Source organism: Bos taurus, chromosome 8 (genome assembly GCF_002263795.3).
Source record: "Bos taurus isolate L1 Dominette 01449 registration number 42190680 breed Hereford chromosome 8, ARS-UCD2.0, whole genome shotgun sequence".
In the NCBI taxonomy this organism is placed as follows: Eukaryota; Metazoa; Chordata; class Mammalia; order Artiodactyla; family Bovidae; genus Bos; species Bos taurus.
Genome location: NC_037335.1, coordinates 102,479,896 through 102,505,962, shown reverse-complemented (window position 1 = coordinate 102,505,962; position 26,067 = coordinate 102,479,896). Strand labels below are relative to the sequence as shown.

Sequence of the window (26,067 nt, the reverse complement as noted above, 5' to 3'; positions counted from 1 at the left end):
GACCCTATGCACAGAATGGGCTTTCCCAGGTGGCTCAGTGGTAAAAAGAATCCTCCTGCCATCGCAGGAGACGAGAGTTTGATGCCTGGGTCAGTAAGATCCCCTGAAGAATGGCAACCTACCCCGGTATTTTTGCCTGGGAAATCCCATGGACAGAGGAGCCTGGTGGGATACGGTCCATGGGGTTGCAAAGAGTTGGACACAACTTAGCAACTACACAGCAAACACAGGACACATCCAGTTGATCCCTGTAACTGATTTTCACTTAGTTCATTTATTTGACAAGTATTTCTTGAGTGCCTCCTATGTGCCAGGTACCATTCTAGGCACTTATTAACAGCAGTGAACAAATCGAGATCCCTGCCCTCATGGAGATTAGAATCTCACGATTTTGTATTAACCCGATCAAGCTGTGGATTTCCAGAATCTTTATAGAATGGCTTTGTAACTAGTTTGAGAGGATAGGCAGTGGAGTATTAGCACTCCAACCATCTCAGTTTTCCTTCTTTCTCAAACTGCCTGAGAGTTTTCCTAATGAGTCAATCTGGGAGGAAGCTCAGAGACTAGAATTATGTCCTGTTGTTTTCACTGTTTAATTCAACTACTGGGAACTGCCAACTATAGTAGAAAAGAACCTCTGGAGTCAGCAGTTCTGTAGAGACCCACTAGCAGGATTTTACCCAGCCTTTCTGGGGTAGTTTACGTCTGGGTAATCACAGTGTGGGAGGCAGGAAGAGAAGAAGATATGTAGTCACGTCTTCCCTACCATTCTTACAATAGTTTTATTCTTCCACTTTTATCTGGGACTTTCCATTCTTTTATCTTGAAAACACAGCAACAACAGAAAAAAAGAAAACACAGCAACAGTGGCTCCAGATAGGGAAACTGAGTTCAATTATTTTCAATGCTACAAAGGCCAGGATCAAAGAGAGAGAGAAAAAAAAATCATCCAAGCCTGCCTCAACCAGTCACTGTGGCTTCCCAGCATGAGTGGGCACAGAAGCACAAAAACACTGCCTTCTGAGTTTCTTCTTCCCTCCTAAGAGCCACACTCAGGAGGATGTTCTGTCAGCATAAACACAGGGAAGCGATTATGATATGGTAAAATCTTCGGTGTACTGAGATATTGCATCTTCATGAAGACCGTCTCCTGTGCAAAAGGTCATGTGAACTCTTCTGGCGTGTACAAAGCCTGTCGTTTTAAGTGAAGGAGGAGGGCAGTGAGATGAAAATATAACTGGATCACGCCACCTGAAAGACGGACATCCTAAAAACTGATGATAATGAGTCCATGTGGACAATGAAGAGACCACTGACTCTGATATCACTCTGGGTGGAAGACATACATAGAATCACAAAATCAAAATATTTATTTGTTCTTTTGCACATGACAGTGTTAAAATATTCCTACGACAGCAATACTGCCCTCCAGGAGCTTACAATCTAAAACAATCAACATTAATTGTAGACCCAGTGATTAAGGCATTATATCAAATGCAGACTTTATATCTTTAGACGTATCTTCTCAAGGAAGCAGCTGGAGAGGGCAGGACCAACAGTAAATGACATGAAGTATACTCCCTACCACCTCCCCTTCCAGCTTCTACAGGGAACCCCAAACCAGCGCCCCACAGCCTAAAAGGGAACTCCAGAGAACCCTACCATAGACGTAGTGAAGAAACTTTAGTCTCTGATTCCCTGGTGGACAGAGGACTCTGTCTGTGGGCAGTGAGGGGCTGAGTGTTCCTCTGGCATAGGTTGGAGACGGTACCTAAGATTTTGTAACTTAGTGGATAGTACCAGGTAGCCCTTTACCCAGCCTCATAGAAATTCCAACAGGACAATTGCTCCTCAAAGTGTGCTTAGGGTCTCGAACAAGTTTTACAGCTTCCAGTTGGTATCAATATCCAAACCCACTGCACAGCATTGTCCAGTGCATTGGGAGGGCTAGGGAGATTACTAGACTAGATGTATGGGATAAAAGACTGAAAGACAGTAAGGGGCCAAAGACACGCGATACAGCTTCCACTTGTGAACAGGAGGAAACAAGCAATTGGCATCCAAAAGGAACAAAGAAGTCAGGCACTAAAATTCTAAATGAACAGGGGTATAGATATGAAAATCAACAAGATTATCAATATTAACACAGTCCGAGAGCTCAAGAAAGGCAGAATTTAAGGTTTACTTTTTTTTTTCCCCTTCACTAGTTTCTTCCTTTGGCAACCTAGCTCAAGATCACAGAATTCAGGTTTTTCATGAGACTATCTTGAATACCCAAAGACGTATCCCAAATTGCTTCTCTCTGAGAGTTTGAAATTCACAGCATTTTGTCTTAACTGGCCTTGATTTTTCATACCTTGAAAATAACCTGATAAGGTTATTTCATAGCAGATCATGACAAGATGTCTAGAGAGTACCAGGGTTACTACTAAACATTGATTCTTATTTTATTTCTCAGGGTTTTATTATTCATTGGCTTCTGAGACAGTACAGGCTATTTGTACCTTAATGTTGGATTTTTATCAGTACCTGTCATTCCCTTTGCTTATACTAAGTATCAGCACTACAAGGGGTTGGAATGAGAGAAAAACATAAAATTATAAGTGTTGGTTCAAGGTTTTAACCTCGATCCGGTAAGCTTATAACCCTCTCTTGGTTCAAAGCCATGTAAGTACACATTTCTTGCCCTCCAATATTTAACTGGCATCAACAGAGAAAGTACAAACTTCGAAACCACAACAGAGGCCAACAGGATAGCTGTGTTTTCTCTCTCCTGCCCTGAGGCACAAAAGGAGTCTAGCACCAAGGAGGGCAGGGTTTAATAGACCAGCACGAGAGTCACTATACAGAGGTAGGTTGGACTGGGAACAAGGCTGCAGTGTCGACTAACGAGCATAAAAATCCAAGACCATTCTTCACTGAGAAAAGTAATTTTTGGCCACTTGTGATCTAATTAAGCTCTCCCCACCCCGAGTAACAAAGATGGTCATGCAGAGAATGAGGATCTGCCTGGTATGCCTTTGGATGTAGGGGCTGAGGAAAATCTGCCCATCAGTCAACCACACCCTAAGCCTCTCAGAGATGGCTGGGCTTTTGCCCTTCTAACCCAAGACTGGCTGATTTACATTGCAGATCAAAGGTCTTTCTCAACCTTCAGGCTACTTCCAAGAAATTACAGATCTTTAAAAATAAGGACTAGTGATTTCATACATGCTAAGAAAAGTTACTTTGGCTCCAGCTCTTCCATGCACGTGGACCTGGGCACACAGACACAGCTGGAGCTGAATAAATGTTTATGGAATGATTAAGTATTGACCAGCAGCATTTAGTACATGAGTTAAGCCCAGACACACCACCTACTAATAGCAAGTCAAATTTCCATGCCCAGTCCCAGGTAGCTCACCCACCAGGTGATACTCCCTTAGTTTAAAGCAGAGATGCTCAAAATATGGTCCCCTGATCATCAGCAGGAGCATCACTTGGGAATTTGTTAAAAATACCAATGTAGGAGCTCTGGGTCGAGGCCCAACAACTGGGTTTTTAACAAGCTCGCTAGGTGATTTTATGATGCATGCTAAAGTTTGAAAATCACTGGTTAGAGGCAGACAATAACAGAAGAAAACAATAACAGAAGAAAATGTTTAAACGCTTGCTTCATTCAGCTGTGACATACTAAGGTACCAAGTGAAAGTAAAAATGTCAATGGTTTCATTTTAAAATATCTATTTTCTCAAATTGATTGTCACCTTTTTTTCTTGATTAACGAGCTCATTCTAATTAAAATGTTGAGTGGGAACATAGGTTGATTAGTCAGCCACCCAGGAATGCACTGTCCTGCAAGTTCTGGGCCTGTATTTATACAGTCTCAAACCATCTCTGCCCCCTACAAAAATTTCAGTGCAACACGTCACATCTAGGGAAGCCATAACCTATCTTCCAATCATTGAGTCCAAAGACTAAAACATGTTTGGGTTCTGGGTTTAGCTGGGCAAGACTTTCCCTTGCCTGTCATCAATCCTGGCTAAAGTTAACCCATTTTCATCACCAACCCAGGAAAAACCCATCAAATTCACAAACTGTCTGTTTAAAAGAAAAAAAAGAACACAAGACTAAAAAAAAAGGAAGCAGGCGATGCAGCCATTGAACAGAAAGCTACCCAGATTAGAAAAGAACATATAACTCGGATCTAAGATGATTGTGAAGGATAATGAAGGAGGAGAGGACTTCTCAAGAGAAATGGGAAACTCAGCTCACTAGGGAAAGAAGTGTGGGGGGAAGGAAGTTACCACTTTAGCTCAGAGACTGTAAGCTAAACCTCTGTTGAGCAGGTGTATGTGTGTTGTAAGGAGATAAGAGAAGGTGGAACCCTGTCTTCCAGTCTTGAACTGCTTTCCACTGCAATCGATAAGGCCACACCATGGACTTCGACGTTAATGGCAATGCTCTGTGATGTCCACTACCACCGCCTTCTTCCAGCTGAAGAGGAAGTACCCTGTGCCCGCCCCGGCCGCTACAGCAATGCAGAGGTACCCATTGTAGGTCATGAAGATGAGCATGAGGAAGTAGCTGATGACCACTTGGATGATGTGCAGCACTGTTTGCAGGAGGTGCGGGAAGCTCAGCATTTGCTGCCTGGAGAGCAAACAGGGACACCAGAGTTAGGGCCCCAGGAGCGCTCAGGCAGCTCGGCACGCGCTTCAGGCGCAAGAAAGGGAACAGTTGTAGTCCTGAGCTCAGCCTCAGCTGCCCTCTCAGTCACCCTGGCAACTCCAGGGTACCTGTGTCTACGCAAGTTTTGTTTATTGGTCCTTGGAATGAAAAATGATAGGGCTATGAGGTTAATAGACATCAGCCAGATATGGTTCTATGGCAGCAGGAGTCAAGCTCTTCAGGAGGGCAGAGGGAGGCTGGAGGGTGACTCACCTCCCCCGTGGAACCTGAAAGGGATGACTCACACCCTTCCGCACTTATTTCTGCAAACATTTTCAGGCCTTCCACCTTCACAAAGCTTACTCTTAAAAACTTGGAAACAGAATTGACGGTGGGGTGGTATAGTAGACAGTTCTTAATTAGGGATCAGGAGACCTGGCTGTTTGTCTCCTCTGTCACTCACTGGTTCTATCACCTTAGATGAGTCACAATCTGGTTGGCCCTCAATCATGGGTACTATTGGAATAAATAATATTGTGCTTCCTTGAGAGTAAGACATTGGTCTATAGGATTCCTTGAATTCCAATTTAGCTTTAAGATCTACATTTCTATTATAACTGAATTTTAAAAAGGACTTGCCAATCTGTGGGGAAAACCAAGTCATCCAAATACTTTAAGTGAAATACAGACCTTTGCACAGTGTCATAACAAAATGAGACCAGAGCTGGGCAGGTACAACTTTCTATAGAAGTTCTTCTGTACCCTGACCTGAAACTTCTTTCTTTAACTTGTTTCTTATTATTTGACTAATATGTTAAAATATGGATTCTTTTCCTTCTTCCAAAGTGACCAGTGCTTAGAATTCAGAATGAACTCTAAGAAGAGTTAATATCATTCCTCTTTGGGCCTAATGACTCACAACCCCAAGCCTCCAAAGAGTGCTGATCAAGGTGACATAGAATCATTAACTCAAGAAAAGGGCTGTTGCTAATAAAATAGCAACTTTGCTATTTGCCTAGTTCAGCTCTCCAGAACTTCCACCTGGATCTGTTCAATCTCCTTACCCGACAGTTTTGTGTGTCTCCATAAGGATGGTTCCATTTGGTCCTGGGACGGGCATGGAATTGTACCGGATGCTGACTTGGGACTTGCGCAGGAGGCCCTCTCGGGCTATCTTGAGTCCTTCATAGAACATGGCTAGTAAAAATACTGCCACGAAAGCTCCAGCCATTTCTAAGTAGGAAAGGAAAAGATGGCAGTAATGTCAAACATGCAAAATGCTTAGCTGGTGTGCTCTCCAAGCGAGAAAGAAAACACAGAAAAACTGCTCCTCTTTTTTTCTTATTTTTTTGGGGGGGTTGGGGGCTGGGTGTGGGTGGGAATGGGCCTTGCCACTCAGCTTGCAGAATCTTAGTTCCCTGACCAGGGACTGAACCCAGGCCCTGGGCAGTCAAAGTGCCATGTCCTGATCAATGGACTGCCAGGGAATTCCAAAAAACTGCTACTCTCTACTGTCAATTCCAGAATATGTTATATTGTTACCTCTTCACTCCCATGGATGGAAGAGAAAGACTAAGATGATCTTAGTGAAAACTACAGTCTCTACTAAAGAATATACTCATTTTCTGATTAATATAATAAAAAAATAAGTGGAACAACAATAACCTTTGGTCTGGCTGCTTGACGTGATTAAACTAGTTTCACACAGACACACGATGTAGAATACGCTTATTGTTAGGACTCTGACCTCCCAGCGCAGGGGCACAGGCTCCAGCCTTGCCTGGGGATCCCACACGCTGCACTGTGTGCCCTGCCTGCCCCGCAGAAGAGTGCTGACTCTATTTCTTGAATGGGCATTTCAATCCTAAGTCTTTCACAGTGTGAATTGTTGGTAACAATATGAATGTATTCAAAACTGATTTAACATACTACCTGAATTAAATGCTTTCCTTCTTCCCAAAACAATCGATTTTGTGGGTCCAAAGATTTATCTTATACCTAAAGTGGTCCACCTGACCACTGAACTTGTACAATTTGAATTTAAGGCACACTAACTCAACATTATAGACTCCAAAAAAAATGGATGGTTAACTGCCCCCAAACTAGGACTGACCCTAAGATGGGTCAAGAGTCATGAATGCTGTAGACCAGTTCAGTAAAGGAGAAAGAGCATTGGATTAGGTCAGAAGCCTTAGGTCCCCGTCCTAGTTCTGACATACTAATTTATTTAGGGCTAATCATTTCACTATTTGAAGCTTAATTTTTCTGTAAAATGGAAGGACTGTACTCGATTAATAGTTTTGAAGCTAGGGTTATTTTGTGGTATGTATATATAAAATGCTTCTTATGCCATTCAAACTTGACCATAGTCTTCCGTCCAAGACCAATCAAACAAGGAAACACTCTGGAAAAGGGTGAAACACAATGGTCTGCAAAAGACTCTGACCTGTATCTAAATTATGTTTCAGAAACTCTAAAACATACACATGTTATTTAAGAGAGGTTTGCAGTAGGACCTAAATAGTCATTGTGTATCCTTATCTTCCAGGTAGGAAATAGGAAACCAGACGGTTACAATTGCAACCCTCACGACTCAGTAACTCTGGCAGGAAGAGGCGCTGGGTTTCCAGATTCTTTGTCACTGTCTCTCATGTGAGTGTCACCTTCAAACAGCACCTGATGGCTTACTCACCTCCAGCCGTATTGATCACCAAACCAGAAAACAGTAGTTCCACGTTCTTAAAGCCAAAGTAGAAGGTCATAGGCTGCCAGGAAACCAAAACATGTCAGTTAGAAACAATCGAAGTTTCTACATGAGAATCTCAGGTCAAGAAGCTTAGAACACTTATAAGCAGCAGTTCTGGGTAATAAGAAGCATTCACTTAAGAGGAAAACTTTCTCCTCATTTTCGTATCACTAACACAGGCACTTCTCCACATGTACTCTCCTTTGCCCTCACTGTCAACTTTCATCTTTTTTCTCGTCTACACGAAGCATAAAGAAATTAATCAAGAAAAGGGTCAATTTTGAAAGGAAGACATACTGAAGAAAGAACCATAGAAATATCGGTTCTGGTATAGCCCTGAAATTAACCTGCCACATAATCTTGGGCAAATCACTTGACTTCTCTAGGTCTGCCTTAGTTTTTCCTCATCGGTAAATTGATCTTTAACCTTGAAAAAAAAAATGCTATGACAAACCAAGACAGTGTATTAAAAAGCAGAGACATCACTTTGCCAACAAAAGTCCATACAGTCAAAGCTATGGTCTTTCCAATAGTCATGTATGGATGTAAGAGTTGGACCATAAAGAAGGCTGAGCACCAGACAATTGATGCTTTTGAACTGTAGTGTTGGAGAAGACTCTTGAGATCCCTTAGACTGCATGGAGGTCAAACCAGTCAGTCCTAAAGGAAATCAACCCTGAATATTCATTGGAAGGACTGATGCTAAAACTGAAGCTCCAATACTTTGGCTATCTGATGCGAACAGCCGACTCATTGAAAATGACCCTGATGTTGGGACAGATTTGAGGGCAGGAGGAGAAGGGTACACAGAGGATGACATGGTTGGATGGCATCACCAACTCAATGGACATGAGTTTGAGCAAACTCTGGGAAATAATGAAAGACAGGGAAGCCTGGCGTGCTACAGTCCACACGGTTGCAAAGAGTTGGACACAACTTAGTGACTGAACAAAAACAACAAACATAATCATCTTTCAGTCCTAAAATTTGATTATTTCTATGACCCAGGTGGGTGGGAAAGGGCCCGGGCTGCCTTTCCTTCGGCACTTACCATCATCATCATCATGTGATCATGGGAGTGGTCAGATGAAGTGGTTGGGTGATGGTGAGGTGGCATGGTACTGTTGTCTCCACCACTCATATCCATGTTCATCCCCATGATGTGGGAATGGCCCATTTTCCCAGGAAAAGTTGAGTCAGCAGAAGATTCTTTTAAGAAAAAGAATTATATACAATAATTAAAAATACAAAATCTTGATTTTTTTTTTTTTTTAAATCTTCACAATGTTTCATCTTGTCTTTTTTTCTCTTTTGGCCACACTGTGTGGCACGTGGAATCTTAGTTCCCTGACCAGGGATGGAATCTGTGTCCCCTGCCCTGGAAGTACAGAGTCCCAGTTTCTGGACTGCCAGGGAATTCCCCAAATCTTGTTTCTTGATAAATATTTAGTCTACATGGGATTTCAGCCAATAAATATATGCTCCCCTAACATTTTACTCAGAATTATTTTTTAATTATTTACAGACACAGAGAGGAGTAACTGCACCAACAGGGATGTCCTCTGGAAACTGTGGCAGAAGGGATTTGTACATAGGGTTTCAGAAACCTCTTTTTTTTTTAATTCATTTTTATTGAAGTATAGTTGATTTACAATGTCATGTTAGTTTCTGCTATACAATACAATACAAAGTGAATCAGATATACAATATCAGAAACCTAACTCTTATTCTGAAGAATCAATGCTCTTCTAGATACATTCAATGTATGTTCAAACTTAAAAATGAGATAAGGAGAAGAAAAGTAGCTTCTTTGGGTGGCAGGAAATAATTTGTATAAAATTGATGCCATGGATGAAATTTAACAGCCTTTCTGATCACAAATGTCAGTAGATAAAAAGCAAGAGTTTCAAGATAATTCACCTAATTGGATGGCCTCTGTTCAGTCAGGATATTACGAATACACTCTCACATATGGGACCACCAGCCTTCAGCTAATTTAAATTAGAAGGAAAGGTCTACTGCTGCCCTAGGCAAGCAGTGTGTTCAGAATTTGATACACTGTCAATATCAGCAGGGCATTAGACCTGGGAACATGGCGGGGGGGAAAAGGCATAAATTAGATATTCTCTATTAAATTAAGTCTAGACAACTGCACGTTCAGTCTTGTCTCTATGTTTACTACCCCTTAATGGTTTTATTGCAAAAGTCCATCCAAGATGTTATCCAAAGAGCAAAAATTCTGGTAGCTGGGGTGGGGAGTGGGAAGGTGAAGAGAGTAGAGAGGGAGGTGGTGGGATCCTCTTGATGTGTCCCTGAATGCCAATTTGTGGAGGAAAGAGTTCTTTAGAAATTCCAAGTAGGTGTTCACGTTCATGAGCCTGTGTGCCTCTTTTATTAATCCAATCAATAAATATTTATCCAGCTTTCGCCAATCTCTGAGCTAAGTGCTAATAATTCAACAGTGAATAAGACAAACAAAACACAGGATGGAGACACAGTAAACAGAACAGTTTCATGTGGTGATTAGTGCTGTGAAGGAAAGAGACAGGGGAATATGGCAGGGTTACTAAGAGGCTGAAAAGAGGCACGCTTTAGATACCAAAGCACAAATACTCCACCATTTATTTCCCCCTCTTCAACTTCTATCCCATGATTCTATGATAGCAAGCTGAAAAAATAGGTTCCAGCAAAGGAAATGGCAAAACATCCGTTACAGATAATCAAAATTCAACTATGAATTTAAATAACTTTCATGCCAGATACTGTATTGCTTCATCATGAGAGAACTCAACAAGCTGGTATTGTTAATACCATTGCCATAAGGGGACTAGATTAGAGGTACAAACAGATACCTAATAAGATTTTTGTCCACAAAGGTTTATTTATAGTGAATGGTTAAAAAAAAAAAGAATACACACAACAATAATCAATAAGAACACACGAATGTTTGTGGTGTGCCTTCTGGCATCAGCGACTGAGGGACATACAGAGATGAAGCAGACACAGACTCCTTCCTCATGGAGCTTCAAGGCTGAAGTTAGAAGGGGAAACTGAACAGTCACCACTCAGTTTGGGGCATAAGATCAACTGTAAAGGACAATTTAAAAAGTAAGAACATAGCATCAGAAACTGATTAAGATTTATACCCTTGATTTTCCTCACGAACTTCTACATATTCTCCCTTTCACCGGGTTTCTTTTGAAGACCCACGGGTTCCTAATTGTCCAGACATCGCATTACCAATCAGAGACGCCCATTTAATGAGAGTACTTAATCAAATCTCTTCAGATGTATCAGTGTTCTGTATGTCCATACAGACACAGAGAATATGTACCAGTATTCTCGACGTCCAAATCCTAAGAATGTCTTTCAAGTTATGCACCTGTTTTGAAGTATCACCTTGTAGGATACATTTCACACTGAAATATACTAGAAAACAGAGCAGGAACTGAATCTATTTCCTCCCACGGTCAATAGACAATTAATTTCTTTTTTTTTTTCCTTTTAACCTTAATTTTAATTTTTTTTTAACCTCATCATGTGACTCACAGGATCTTAATTCCCCGACCAGGGATTGAATCCAGGCCTCCAATCGTGGAAGCACTGAATCCTAACTACCGAACCACCAGCAAACTCTCACAATGGATTTTTTTTTTTAAATAATTTAATGAACTTATTTATTTTTGGCTGTGCCGGGGGTTTGTTGCTGTGCAGGCTTTTCTCCAGCTGTGGAGAGAAGGGGCTATTCTCTAGCTCTGCTACTCAGGCTTCTCATTGTGGAGCACAGGCTCCAGGGCATGTGGGCTTCAGGAGTTGTGGCTCAAGGGCTTGGATGCTCCATGGCATGTGAGATCTTCCCCAAATCCCTGTCTGCTGCATTGGCAAGTGGACCCTTTACCACTGAGCTACCAGGAAAGCCCACAATGGATTTATTATAGTGGAATCCTAGGTAAAAGTCAGCTTTCTGTTAGCTTCTCTCTTGCAGAGTATTCTAGCTAACTAAGACCACTTTCAAGCCCTTTCTGCCTATCCTCTCTCCCAAGGCCACAAAATGACTATCAACACATGTGGATGGTTCATAAAAGTTCTTTCGTCTAGCATAGAAAACTTCTTTGCTCTTTAAGAAAATAGATCAGAAATGGTCTAGAAATTGGTGAGAGAAAAATATCAAGTGTGAATTTCTATGAAACTTAGTTCATATAAAAATAGGTGAGAAGCTTATTTCTTTGGAAGGCTTTACACTATTCAGTTTCCAGGGAACATTCATGTTCAGCTGGGTACTTGAGGTTGGCTGTATACCAACTTGCTTGTATTGCTTGGAATACTATTAGAATGAATGACACATCCTATACTGAATAACCTGATGCTGGGAAAGACTGAAGGCAGGAGGAGAAGGGGACGACAGAGGACAAATGGTTGGACGGCATCACGGACTCAATGGACATGAATTTGAGTAAGCCCTGAGAGATGGTGAAGGACAGGGAAGCCTGGTGTGCTGCAGTCCATGGCATCACAAAGAGTCAGACATGACTGAAGAACAACAGCACTGAATCCCATATAGCTTTGCATTTTCTACCGTCCCCTTTTCCCCATTTAATAAGTATGGTGCCATCTTTATAAAAATAGGTTTCAAAACTTCCTTGGATTCAAGGATCTAATTCCTTCTCAGTGTACTTTTGAGAATCATCAAAAAGAAACTTCCTCTGTTCCTGCCAACACTTCCCCCAAACACACGCATTGTAAAGCTGAGAGGGCCAGAATCTCTTTTGCAAAATCTATCATCTCTAGCAAAATATGTATCAATTTATAGAGAGAAGATAGGGAACTAGTGAGCAGGTTAAATTCTGATGCCCATTCTGTGTCTTAGCACTGACCTTAAACTTTAAATCCTCTTTTATTTTCCTGGTATTTCACAATGGTGAATGAGAAACAATAGTCCACAGGGGCCTACGATTAGATCCCACAAAAGACTACACAGAAGTGGTCACACATCTGCCATATGGTCGCTTCTCCTCCAGCTCAGTCAGGTGTAATCCGGAGCCTCAGATAATTCTTTTGGAGACTGCCACCAGTCTTTCCTGACTTTCATGATAAGGAAGAAAGCTTTTATTCTTAAAATGATTAGGGTCATGTTCTTTTTTAGATTTGTAAAAACATTTAACAAAGGGAACTCTATCTAGTCACTCTTCTGCTTTCTGGAATCAATAGTTATGACTGATGATACAAGCTTTTGGCAAGCACAGACAGGGGAAATTCAACATCAAAGACAATACACTACCATAAACAAGGATTCCTGCATATGGACTATGTTCATGTGATTATGCAACAAGTTTAATTGGACTAATCCTGCCTTTTCATGACCTGTATAGGGTCACAGATATTCTGAGGAATGACTCTGGGTTTGTTTCAAGTGTCTCTATAGGTGAACTTTGAAATTTTCCTATACATGGCTCAGATGATAAAGAACCTGCCTGTAATGCAGGAGATCTGGGTTGGAACCCTGGGTTGGGAAGATCCCCTGGAGAAGGAAAAGGCTCCCCACTCCAGTATTCTTGCTTGGAGAATTCCATGGACAAAGGAGCCTGGAGGGCTATAGTCCGTGGGGTCGCAAGGGCTTGGACACGACTGAGTAACTAACACGATCTTTTATGAATCCTGCACTTATGCTGTTTGCAGGAAGTGGTAAAGGAATGTAGGAATAAAGGAGAGATCTTGATATAATGCAGTAACAAATCAGGCCTTGGTGCCTCTGCATAACCTGACGTTTCAGGCCAATATACTAAAGTTGTTTAGAAAAAAAAATGCAGTGGTTTCTAGGGAAGGGAAATACAATTTGATGACTATAAATAGGGAAGGCCCTTTTCCTTGATGGCCATGATGTTGTTTCACTCATACTCTAGGCCCTGGCCTCACATTTTTACTCCAAAATGACCGACAGAAATGTGGTCATAACTGTTTGAATATAACTACACCATGCTTTGGATATTTTAACTCTCTTTCCTTGGCCTGTATCCTTCTTGGAGTGCAGTAATCATAAGGATACTTAAACTAATTTCATTTACAAAGAGTATTAGGCGTGAGTAAATCTTAAGTTTATACACAGGTTCTAGCCAGAACTGGCAAAAATTTTTGACTCCCAGAGTTCTGCCATATCAATGTATTAAATAACAGTTTAGGAAAATGAGACAGTAAGAAAATAAGTCAGGCCAATAAGAAAAAGGAAATGGTAAAGACCTTAAAATCTCAGAGTTCTGCCCAGATTAAATTTGGCAGGTGATGGGAGGGGATAGGGCACGTGCTATAATTGTAGCTTTATAAAGAAAGAACGCTGGAGAATAATTTCCAAAACCCCACCACCAACACTGTGTTAGTCACTCAGTCATGTCTGACTCTTTGCAAACCCTATGGACTAAAGCCCGCCAGGCTCCTCTGTCCATGAGATTCTCTAGGCAAGAATAGTGGAGTGGGTTGCCATGCCCTCCTCCAGGGATCTTCCCAGCTCAGGGATTGAGCCCAGGTCTCCTGCATTGCAGGCGATTCTTTACCATCTGAGCCGCCAGGAAAACCCAAGAATAGTGGAGTGGGTTGCCATTTCCTTCTCCAGGGGATCTTTGCCTTCTTTCCCACCCAGGGATTAAACCTGGGTCTCCTGAATTGTAAGCAGATTCTTTACCATTTAAGCCACCAGGGAAGCCCTTACCACTAAAAATATAAAAAATGAAAATGAAAGAAAGAAAACTTAGATTTTATACTTTAAAACCTAAAGCTACCATTTTCTCTTCTAAGTTTGTGGCTTTGTTGATAATACCAAAGTGAGCTCTACTGTAAACAGATAGTGTAGGTGTTACTGAGTCCAAGCTCGGTCTGCTCACTGCTGGACAGGCCAATTAACCAGAAGATTGAGGCAAGGAATACGATTCTATTAGGAAAGCTGGCTGACAAAGACAGCAGACTAATGTCTCAAAATAACCATGTTGTCTGGGTTTGGATGCCAGGTTCTTTGTAGGACAGAGACAGGTAGGAGTTGAAGAAGTAAAGACCATTATCTTGCAAATATCTCCTGGAATGGCCAACCTCCAGAGGTGATGTATCAGTCTTTTCCAGCAGAGGTGCAGTCTTCCCCAAGGCAGGTCGTTATAATAACAAAGGGCTTCCCACTCCCTCAGAGAATCCACTTGCAGTGCAGGAGACCAGAGTTCGATCCCTGAGTCAGGAAGATCCCCAGGAGAAGGGCATGGCAACCCACTCCAATATTCTTGCCTGGAGAATCCCATTGACAGCCACAGTCCTTGGGGTTGCAAAGAGTCAGAGGCAACTGAGCAACTAACAACATAATAACAAAAGCAACACAAAACAAAAGTTAAAGTCAAAGAAACAGATCCATCATAGAGACAAAACTGGCTCTTTGCTGCAGCATAGGAGGTCCCTGAGGAAAAGAAGCAGGTTTAGCCTTTTGATTTAAGAGAAGCCACTTTAGGCCTAAGCCATTTTGTGATCTAAGTCTGGTTACCATGCACTCCCTTGAACAGGGTCTCAGTAAAAACAATCTTAAGGGAACATAAGAAGTAACAATAACAAAGATGATAAGTCTGTTGTAGGATTCATTGAAAGCACTGTTTGTGGAAAGAAACCAAACTACACTCTACACACTAAAGAGATATCAAAGTCTATGTGGCTATACCACTCATGCATCAGACTAATCGGATGCATCAATAGTAACCAGTGGACAGAGACAAAGGGGAAAACGACTTCAAACGGTTACACTTAAAACTTAAAGGGCCTCCATTTATGAGTGGCCAATTCCCTGGTGGTTCAGATGGTAAAGAATTGTCCTGCAATACGGGAGACCTGGGTTCAATCCCTGGGTTGGGAAGATCCCCTGGAGGAGGGCATGGCAACCCACTTTAGTATTCTCACCTGGAGAATCCCCATGAACAGAGGCAGGCTACAGTCCTTGGGGTTGCAAATAGTCAGACACAACGGAGCGACTAAGCACACACACAATGATCTAGGCAAACAAGAAAGGCTACACAGACTGAAAGTTTTTAGAAGAACAAAAGAGCTATGAATTAGCAGGAGTAGATCTTTTATACTGAAGTTCTTAGCTAAGAATGACCACTCAGGAGCTGCCCTGTGAATATCATTCTAACAATCTATGGAAAAGACAGAACGCAAACCCATGATTTGATTCTAATCAGAATAAGATAAGAAAGGCTTTGCTTCCAGGTGATTCACCCCCTTCTATCTTTATCTTTCTATATCTCCACTCAACAATGGTTAATCTGCTCAGGCTGAGCAAAGGAGATGAGAAGCCTGCTTGTCCTGGAAGAACTGCTTACAAGACAAATTATACAGGTATATAATAACAGAGGCTTATCATTTTGAAGGGAAAGCATGCTAAGGACAAACTTAATTTTTTAAATACCCAATGCAGATGATAACACCTTAATGGCAGAAAGTAAAGAGGAACTAGAGCCACTTGATGAAGGTGACAGGGGAGAGTGAAAAAGCTGGCTTAAAACTCAACATTCAAAGAGCTAAGATCATGGCATCCAGTCACATCACTTCATGGCAAATATATGGGGAAAAAATGGGAACAGTGGCAGATTGTATTTTCCTGGGCTCTAAAATCACTGCAGATGATGACTGCAGCCACAAAATTAAAAGATGTTTGCTCCTTGGAGGGAAAGCTATGACAAAACTAGACAGCACCTTAACAAGCAGAGACATTGTTTGCTGACAAAGGTCCATATAGCCAAAGCTATGGTTTTTCCAGTGGTCATGGACAGATGTGAGAGTTGGACCCTAAAGAAGGCTGAGTGCCAAAGAATTGATGCTTTCGAACTGTGGTGTTGGAGAAGACTCTTGAGAGATCCTTGGATAGCAAGGAGATCAAACTAGTCAATCCTATAGGAAATCCACCCTGAATATTCACTGGAAAGACTGATGCTGAAGCAAAACCCAGGAGACAGTGACGGACAGGGAAGCCTGGCATGCTGCAGTCCATAGGGTCACAAAGATTCGGACACGACTTACTGACTGACTTAATAACAACAACAAATCCTCACAGTATCTCTTCTTGTTTCAGAGGAACCAAGGCACAGGAAGTGAAAAGTGGAAGTATTAGTCACTCAGTCGTGTCTAACTCTTTGCCACCCCTGTGGACTGTAGCCCACCAGGCTCCTCTGTTCATGGGATTTCCCAAGCAAGAATACTGGAGTGGGCTGCCATTTCCTTCCCAGGGGAATGGAATCTTCCTGACCCAGGGATCAAACCTGCTTCTCCTGTATTGGCAGGCAGATTCTTTACTGCTCAGCCACCACGGAAGCCCAAGGCATGGAAAGTTTAAGCAACATGTTCAATGTCATTCTAGAAAGTTGTGGAAGACCCTGGCAAGAACTTATGTATCCTCACTCCTAGGCCAGGGATTATTCTCTGTTAAATCTGCCTTACTATTTATTCAGTGTCAAATTTTGATCACTTTTCCTAATTCAAATAAATTAGAAGATTCACTCAGCCTGCTTCTGGTTTTCACACTGTCTTACAAACATGGGTTTTACTCATGGTACTTCTGCCCTCTGTTCATCCTATGTGATACATCAATGACAAATCAATCTACCTAAAGCATGGCTCTACTTATCTGTCCCCAACATTCCACTGCCTACCAACCTCTCCACTGAAATATTAACCTCCTGGTTCTAAGATCATAGATCTTTAAAATAAAGGCCTCAACCTACCTTTCTGCCTACAGGTACTTTGTGTTTCAGCCGAACAAGTCTAATTAGCCCAGTTTCTACTCTTACCACACTTTGCTGTCTGGTGTCTTCACTGACATTGTTTCTCTAGTCTGCCAGGCCCATCCTTACAATCTCTAAATGCAACAAATCTTCCTCCTCTTACAAGGTCTAGTTCTAATACCTCAGACATTCATATCACAATGTGCCTTTCCTCATTATCCAACTGCGACTAGGTCTCAAATATCCCAATTTTTTTTTTTTTTTAATGTTCTTTCAATCTGTCTGTTTTAGTCATCACCTGATAGAACACTGTTGAGAAAATGTAAGAGAAACAGTTGAATGGAGTGTTTCTCCAAGTCCTCATCTTCATCAACTGCAGACATTTAACAAGTTCCTCTTGGATGCTTAGCCTCCTGACTCAGCTAAGGAGAGAAGTCTGGCTTCAACAAGTCGACCTAGAAAGAGATGAATGAGCCATCTCTTCATCTATCGGCAGACCACCTCAAAATAAAACCAAGTGCCCTGCCTTTCAATGTGTGGGTCACAGAAATCTCACTAAGAATTGGAAGGGCTTTAGGACTTCCATGGTGGTCCAGTGGTTAAGACTCCATGCTTCCACTGTAAGGGACATGGGTTCAATCTCTGGTTGGAGAACTAAGATCCTTGTACCACACAGCATGACCCACCCCCCTCCCCCCCAAAAAAAGCCTGGAAGGACTTTAGAAGTCATCAGATGCAGCTATTCAGTAATAACCAAATTCTGTAACAACTGTTATAACACCCCTCAGGATGTTTCCATTTCAGAAATATAAGGATGCAAACACTCTCTTCCCAGCCAAACCAAGCATAGGAGGTGTTTCATAGGAGCTGCATTTTGCTATTTTTTGGTGATGGTGTCGATAACAGAACCAGTAGTTTCAGTGAAACCAGTATCCAGATACCATTTGCATGTATTTCTCAAACCGTGATTTGCATTTTAGGTTTTACTCCTACGAACTAATCTGTCTGCAAAGAAACACAGAAGTATCTTCACCTCACCCTTCTCATCATTTATTTTATGTCCACTACCTGGCATCTGGGGCTTCTCAGATAACTCAGCTGGTAAAGAATCCACCTGCAATGCAGGAGACCCCAGTTCAATTCCTCAGTTGGAAAGAAATGCTAGAGAAGGGATAGGCTATCCACTCCAGTATTCCTGGGCTTCCCTTGTGGTTCAGCTGGTAAAGAATCCACCTGCAATGCAGAGACCTGGGTTTGATCTCTGGGTTGGGAAGATCCCTTGGAGAAGGGAAAGGGTACCCACTCCAGTATTCTGGCCTGGAGAATCCCATGGACTGTATAGTCCATGGGGACCCCAAGAGTCAGACACGACTGAGTGGCTTTCACTTTCACTGGCATTTATTTATGTCTCTGTTACAGATTTCCTTCCCAGCCTTACCCCAATCTAATCCTCTTCACATTCAGATATTCCACTGAAAGTCATCCATTCACTCTTCGTGAATTTAGTACTTTGATAACTGTATGCTTTTTTGGCTCAGTAGTCCCCGTCCCATCTTCTGAATATGTGAAAATCCTATCATTATTTATTTAACATTTATAGTTCACTTAAAATGTGTCAGAAGTAAGTGAAGTGAAGTGAAAATCACTTAGTCGTGTATGACTTTTTGCAACCCCACGGACTATACAGCCCATGGAATTCTCCAGGCCAGAATACTGGAGTGGGTAGCCTTTCCCTTCTCCAAGGGATCTTCCCAACCCAGGGATCAAACTCTGGCCTCCCGCATTGCAGGTGGATTCTTTACCAGCTGAGCCACAAGGGAAGCCAGAAGTAGGATAAAGTTAAGATATATACGAGGTTTTCCTTGAATTCCTGACAGAAGAAATTGCTTTTTATTGGATATCTTTAGCAATCTTCTCTTATGGAACATTTGACTTACAGTTCCTAAAATACACGATAAAAAACACCATATACACACAGCAAAGTTCTTAGACGGCAAGTCACTAATTCACACCTCCTTACCGCACCTGGAAGAACACTGGGCAAAATACTCATTCACTCAAAATTATTTAATTCTTACAAAACCCAGGTAGGTTTTATATCTACTTACAAGGACCCAGGTGCAAAAGACAAGATTCTTCCCTTTGCAAAGCTTACCCTAGAGGAGGAAACTGTCGTTAAATATTTAAGTAAAGGTGTTTAAGTATATAGTTGGAAGTACACATGGTGCTGTGGCAGGAGAATAACAGTAAAGGAACTTAGACGAAGCAGGGGAGGTAGAAGAGAGAACAGAGAAGCCCTCTTAAGGTAACATTTAGGCAGACTGAAAATTACTGGAGATGGGTAGATGGGCAGAGAATAGCACCCCTGAGGCAAGAAAGAATCAAGGTCATTCAAGGATGAATGGAACATCCTGAGTACGAGGAAGAGAAGCCAGTGAGGCTGAAGACAGGCAGAAGCGGACAGTGAAGAAGGCCTTACAGGTCATGTGGAGCAGACTGAATTTTACTCCAAGGGCAGCTGGAAGCTATTTAGGGTAATAAGCAGGGGAGGGATGTGACCAGATTTAGACTTTAATAGAATACTTTGCTGTGTAGAATAACTGGCCTTTATTTGTTCTTACCTAATAATATTTTCTGCTCTAGTTTTCTGTGAGGCGTTCACAGATGGAAAAAAACAAATTCCTTACAGAGCCATGGGCCATAATCCTTTAATTTCCCCAAATCCAGAAAGACATCTGTTAAAACTTCCAAAGGATTAGACAAACCTTCTAATTTCTGGGTTATTTAATGGTTTGAGGGGCAAAACTGAAGAATACTCTACAAGGACTACCTTGGATTGTAAGAGCTTCTAAAGTCACATGTCCACTTCTGTAGGAGGGAGTTAAGCTCACAGAACATTGTTAAGAGCATGAGTCAGGTAAGATTCAATCCTGGCTCTGCTACTTTCTCTCTGAGTATCTTGGTGACATTTCCCATAAAAGTCTCATGAGTCTTTCGATAGGCAGTAGGTACTATGCAGAGCCTGTTAAAGGGGCTGCGTTCAGATTTCAATAGCATTTGGGTAACTTACTCAAATTTGTTAGTTTCTCAGTAAGGTAAAAAATATGATGAAGGTAGACTAAGCTCCCTGGACAGCACGTGCCTAGTGGATTGTTATTGGGTTATACAATCTGTACTAAACATGGAAATCTTCAGCCATGATATTTGACAAATCCCACTTTTCACTCCACAAAACACTAGCAATAAATTCAGAATTTATGTGACTCCAGTTTTTAATGCTAAGGGCATTGGAGAATATACTAGACTTGAGTTCAAGACCTGGATTTCTGCTTCATCCAACTCCATCACTCTGTATTCTTTGGAGGTAAAACGCCAATGTCAGTTTCTCAGTTTTGACCTCATTGACATTTGGGGCTGAACAACTCTTTTTGAGCTGTCCTGTGCACTGTAGGAAGTTTAACAGTATTCCAAGCCTTTACTCACTAAGTGACAGAAGCACTGTCCCAGCTGTGACAATCCAAAAATATCTCCAGATTTTGCCAAATATCCCCTTGGGGCAAAATCACCCTACTTCTTTTTTTGGGGTTATACTTCATGACATGTCGGAATCTTAGTTCCCCAGCCAGGGATTGAACTGACGGCCTCTGCTTTGGAAACATAGAGTCTTAACCACTGCACCACTTAGGTAGTCTCTGACAATCACTTTTGATCTCTGAGTTAGGCATCTCATCTGAAAGTCAGGGGAATGAGATAAAATCTGTCTTGTTCCTTTTCAGGGCTTTTGTATCATTAAAATAAGGTAATGAATGGCAAGAAATACTGAGAGAAAAAGACCATGTAACATACATAAATGCATTATTATTACTTTGTGGGTTATGTTCTATGAGTGCTCAATAACAAGGCTGAAGAAAACTACTCACATCTTGTTCATGGAATGCATAGTAAGGCCTACTTTAGACTATGTGGAGTCTAATATACCATTTACGTTGGTATTCAATAAATACTTGTTGATTGAATGCTTCTGAGTCTAGGTCCAATCAAGAGTAAACTTTCTTTCCAGCACGTTCTCAGGTTTTCCTGCTGAGCAAGAACAGTGTAGTATGTTGCTAGACCTAACTGTATGCAAAGGATAGGACTGGGTTAAACAAGAACGGCTACTTGCTTTAATAGCTGGAAAATAGAGGTACAAGAGGTTAACTGACTAGTCAAGGTCATGTGGCAGTCAGTCTAGTGGCAGTCTGCAATTAGAATCCAGATTCTGACCTCAAGTCCAGTGATCATTTTATTACGCCTATCATTGGACTTTCACCCAACTCTTCTGTCCTTGTCTCTTAACATAAAGGTGTTAGGGACTTCCCTGGTGGTCCAATGCTTAAGACTTCATGCTTTCACTGCAGGGGGCATGAGTTCAATCCATGGCTAGGAAAAGAGGAACCCACCCCCCGCCCCCCCCCCCCACCGCCCCAACCCCCAGTCAAAGGGAAACAAAACAAACAAAAAACAAAGGTAGCTGTTTCTGGAGGCAATTCTGAAAGATTGAGATTAGGAAACAAAGTTGTAGTTTTTAGGGAGCTTGGAAAGAAATACAGACCTATTTCTATCGGGAGGAAGAAATGTATACTCTCTATACTCAGAATAAACCAACATCAAGTTATCTAAGGGCCCCGGCAAGTCTGTAAAGCAGATTAAAGGAATCCTTCAGGTGTGATTATTGGAGTGGGTATTACTGGAGCCATTCCCTTCTCCAGGAAATCTTCCTGACTCAGGAATTGAACCTGGGTTTCCTGCATTGTAGACAGATTCTTTACCGCCTGAGTCACCAGGCACGTCCATTAAGTTGTCGAGGAGGAGCTAACTCTAGCTGTTATCCACCTCCAGAGTAGTTGTGCCTTGTGTTAAAACGGTTAACTGCGGTAATGTAGGCTGCTTTGCCTCTGTGTGGCTCTAAGTAATGGATTTCCATATAGCCTGAGCTCCAGGCCACATTTCAGCATCCCACTGAAATTAACAAAAGTCCCAAATGCCGTTCTACTATATATTTTCAGTGTCAAAAACAGAACTTTAAAAAACTAACTCATAAAAATGTCACCATTTATTCTACTCCTTTAAAATACCAGAACACTTCTGATTATTATGCCTATGTGTGAACTTTCAAATGGTAAATGTTGTCACAGAGTGATCACTCCCAACCACTGATTCAACAATCTGAGGTATTCTCAGGCAATGTATGGATTATAGCCCACCTGTGCCTTTATAATTATTACAGCTTGAAAGAAAAGAGTAGAAATTCTGAGATAGCTTGCTGAAGCAAAAGTACCAAGAGCAAGAGCCCTCCTGGTTCTTGGAGTCAGACACTGACTATCACAAGACCATGCCATCTTTGGAGCTAAGAACAGGTTTACTAAAATTTTGTGGAAATAATACACATAAGTCTGGGATAATAAAATCTCACTGTTTTTTGAACACCAAATATAAAGATACATATGAAAGTGACTGACACATTAATAACATACATAGAAAATAATAAATGTTAATTACTACCCTCCTAACTCACAAGTTTCTCAAAGTGTGGTCTAAGGACTGCCTGAATCAGAATTATTCAAGAAGTTTGGCTAAAAATGAAAATTATGGACTCCACTCTAGACTCTCAAATCTCCTCTTAGGGAATGGGGCCTCAGAATCTAGATATATGTTCAAGTATACAGCAATTCTTACATACTATAAAATTTGAGAACCAAAATTCTGAATTATAAAGACAAACAATAGAGATAAGGGCTTCCCAGGTGGCTCAGAGGTAAAGAACCCGCCTGCCAATGCAGGAGACGCAAGAGATGCATGCGGGTTCCATCCCTGGGTTGGGGAGATCCCCTGAAGAAGAAAATGACAACCCACTCCAGTATGCTTGCCTGGAAAATTCCATGGGCAGAGAAGTCTGGTGGGCTGCAGCTCACGGGGTTATAAAGACAACTAAGGGAATAAGCACAAGCACAAGACAATATAGATACAGTGCACAGAATCTCAGGATTGTACTGGATTGGCCGAAAACTCTGTTCGGGTTTTTCCATAAGATGGTACAAAAACCCGAATGAACTTTTTTGCCAACCCAATATATTTAAACGAGGGAGCTAAAAAGAAAGAAAGTTAAGCTTCAACCAGGAACCAAAATAAAGCATTTCTTTATTATGATATCCCAAAAGGACACAAAAGTAGTCCAGTCTCACTTAAAATTTACACATAGCACCACCTAATATGGTGTTGACAAAGTGCTGCACTCAATATGCCAGCAAATTTAAAAAACTCAGCAGTGGTCACAGGACTGGACAAGGTCAGTTTTCATTCCAATCCATGGCATCCAGTCTCATTACTTCATGGCAAATAGATGAGAAAACAAGGGAAACAATGACAGACTATTTTCTTGGATTCCAAAATCACTGCAGATGGTGACTGCAGCCATGAAATTAAGAGACGCTTGCTGCTTGGAAGAAAAGTTGTGACTAACCTAGACAGCACATTCAAAAGCAGAGACATTACTTTGCCGACAATGGTCCATCTAGTCAAAGCTATGGTTTTTCCAGTAGTCATGTATGGATGTGAGAGTTGGACCATAAAGAAGGCTGAGCACTGAAGAACTGATGCTTTTGAACTGTGGTGTTGGAGAAGACTCTTGAGAGTCCCTTGGACTGCAAGGAGATCCAACCAGTCCATCCTAAAGGAAATCAATCCTGAATATTCACTGGAAGGACGGATGCTGAAGCTGAAACTCCAATACTTTGGCCACTTGGTAAGAAGAACTGACTCACTGGAAAAGACCTTGATTGCTGGGAAAGATTGAAGGCAGGAGGAGAAGGGGACGACAGAGGATGAGATGGTTGGAATGCATCACCGACTTGATGGACCTGAGTTTGAGCAAGCTCTGGTAGTTGGTGATGGACAGGGAAGCCTGGCGTGCCGTAGTACATGGGGTCACAAAGAGTCGGACACGGCTGAGCGACTGACCCGAACTGAACCACCTAATAATCAAGGAACTTTCTGGGCTAACACTAAATTTAATACAAAATGGCTCATCTCTGGAATTTGACAGCAGTTTCTTTCACACACTGTGGGAATAGTTCCCAACGTGATTAATGAAATTAAGATTGGCTCCCAGCTAAGCACCCCAGGGCCTGTCCCTAACCATCGGCTCCTGCTTGTCTGAAAACGGGAGTTCAGCTTGAGATCCTGAATAGACCACTAAAAATAAACAATAAAAAACATGAGGAGGAAGTTGTGGGCAGAAGAGATATTTTCTTTTTCTGTTTTATGGCGGCTCTCCAAGTATGCAAGGAAGTTATACTCAATCTCTAACTGGTAAAACTGTACCTGCTGGTTGCGGGCCCTTGGGTGAATTACTCAATATCTCTGGCCTCCGCTCTAAAATCAAGTAATAGAAGTAGCCTACCTCATAGGGATTGTTATGAAGAGCTCACTGAGGCAGCAGGATACTCAGTTTCCATGACGACAGCAATGAGAGTATTGCCTACCTTGTGGCAGCGTGCCCTTAAACATGAACTCAGTGCAGCGCCCAAGCACAGTGAGCCCTCGATCAACAGTCATTACTGTTACTTCTCAATCTACTGTTCTTTCTAAACTTGGCATAGGTATAATCCCCTCCAATCCTTTGATTTGTCCTTCGTCCATTTCCCACTTGGGTTCCTAGGTGGCTCAGCGGGTAAAGAATCTGCCTGCAATGCAGGAGATGCAGGAGACTCGGGTTTGACCCCTGGGTCGGGAAGATCCCCTGGAGCAGGGCATGGCAACTCACTCAAGTATTCTTGCCTGAGAAATCCCCTGGACAGAGAAGCCTGGCGGGCTATGGTCCACTGGGTTGCGACTGAGCACGCACGCATAGCTACACCATAGCTAATTTTTCTTTCTAATCTTTGTTGTTCTCATTTTGGGAGTGTTCAGGGTGTGCCAGTGAGCCCTATCCACTGCACTTCACAGGGAAGGATGTTCTTCACCCATGTTGAATCAGGTGGTCAGTAATTTGCTTCAATTTGATTCCAATCTGCATTTATAGTCTTTGAGATGTCTCCAAGTTTCAGGTTTCTTTAATCTCTATTTTCTAATGATAAAAGACATTTTAATGGGTGGTTTCCCTGCTGCCAAGCAATTCTCTAACTCTAGTGGGGTGTCCTACAACTCAACTCAATTCTATCTTTTCAGAGATAGCATCAGATTATGCAGATCAGAAAGTCCCACAAGACTGCCCTTCACTTCAGATGTCAACTGCAAGCCTGTGTTTGTGATCCACTGGCTATACATCAGAGGCTCCCACAATCTCTTCCCCTTGAGTTCTATAAAATTTGCTTGAGTGGCTCATGGGTGCTTAAGTCATTTCACTTGTGTCCGACTCTTTGAAACCCCAAGGATTGTAGCCCACCAGGATCCTCTGTCCATGGAATTCTCTAGGCAAGAATACTGGAGTGGGTTGCCATTTCCTTCTCCAGGGGATCTTCCAGACTCAGGGATCGAACCCGTCTCTTGTCTCCTGAACTGGCAGGTAGGTTCTTTACCACTAGCGCCACCAGGGAAACCCAACTCTAGCCACTTAGGAAATTCCAAGGGTTTTAAATCTGAGCCAGAAATGGGATAAAGATCAAATATTTATTGTAAATCATGACAACATAGCTTCTCTTGTTTTTATATTTCTAAAGACATTTCATTAGCATTTTGAGAAGGAAAAAAGATTGTTCAAGGTGCAACTTTGAAATGTAAATATGTACATTATAAGATGTTTTGGCCCATCTTGTATTTTCTACATTCTAAGTTTCTTAAGAATAGGTAAGAGGTAGTTAACTCTACCCATTAATTCTAAGCTATAACACAGCACCATACACCTTGGGTATTTTTGAAGCCATAATAAACGAAACTCTTTTCATGGTTAGTTTCTAG

General features: G+C 41.8%; 1 protein-coding gene across 1 annotated transcript in view; it reads right to left on the bottom strand.

Moving 5' to 3' along the window:
- Nucleotides 1–1,347: 1,347 nt before the first annotated feature.
- The window catches only part of SLC31A1 (solute carrier family 31 member 1), a 34,217-nt gene continuing 9,497 nt past the window's right edge, over nt 1,348–26,067 (bottom strand). Inside the window, 4 exon segments of the mRNA NM_001100381.1 lie at nt 1,348–4,632; nt 5,715–5,883; nt 7,343–7,415; nt 8,448–8,605. Coding sequence (NP_001093851.1) covers nt 4,431–4,632; nt 5,715–5,883; nt 7,343–7,415; nt 8,448–8,573 — 570 coding nt within the window. The 5' untranslated portion in view covers nt 8,574–8,605 and the 3' untranslated portion in view covers nt 1,348–4,430.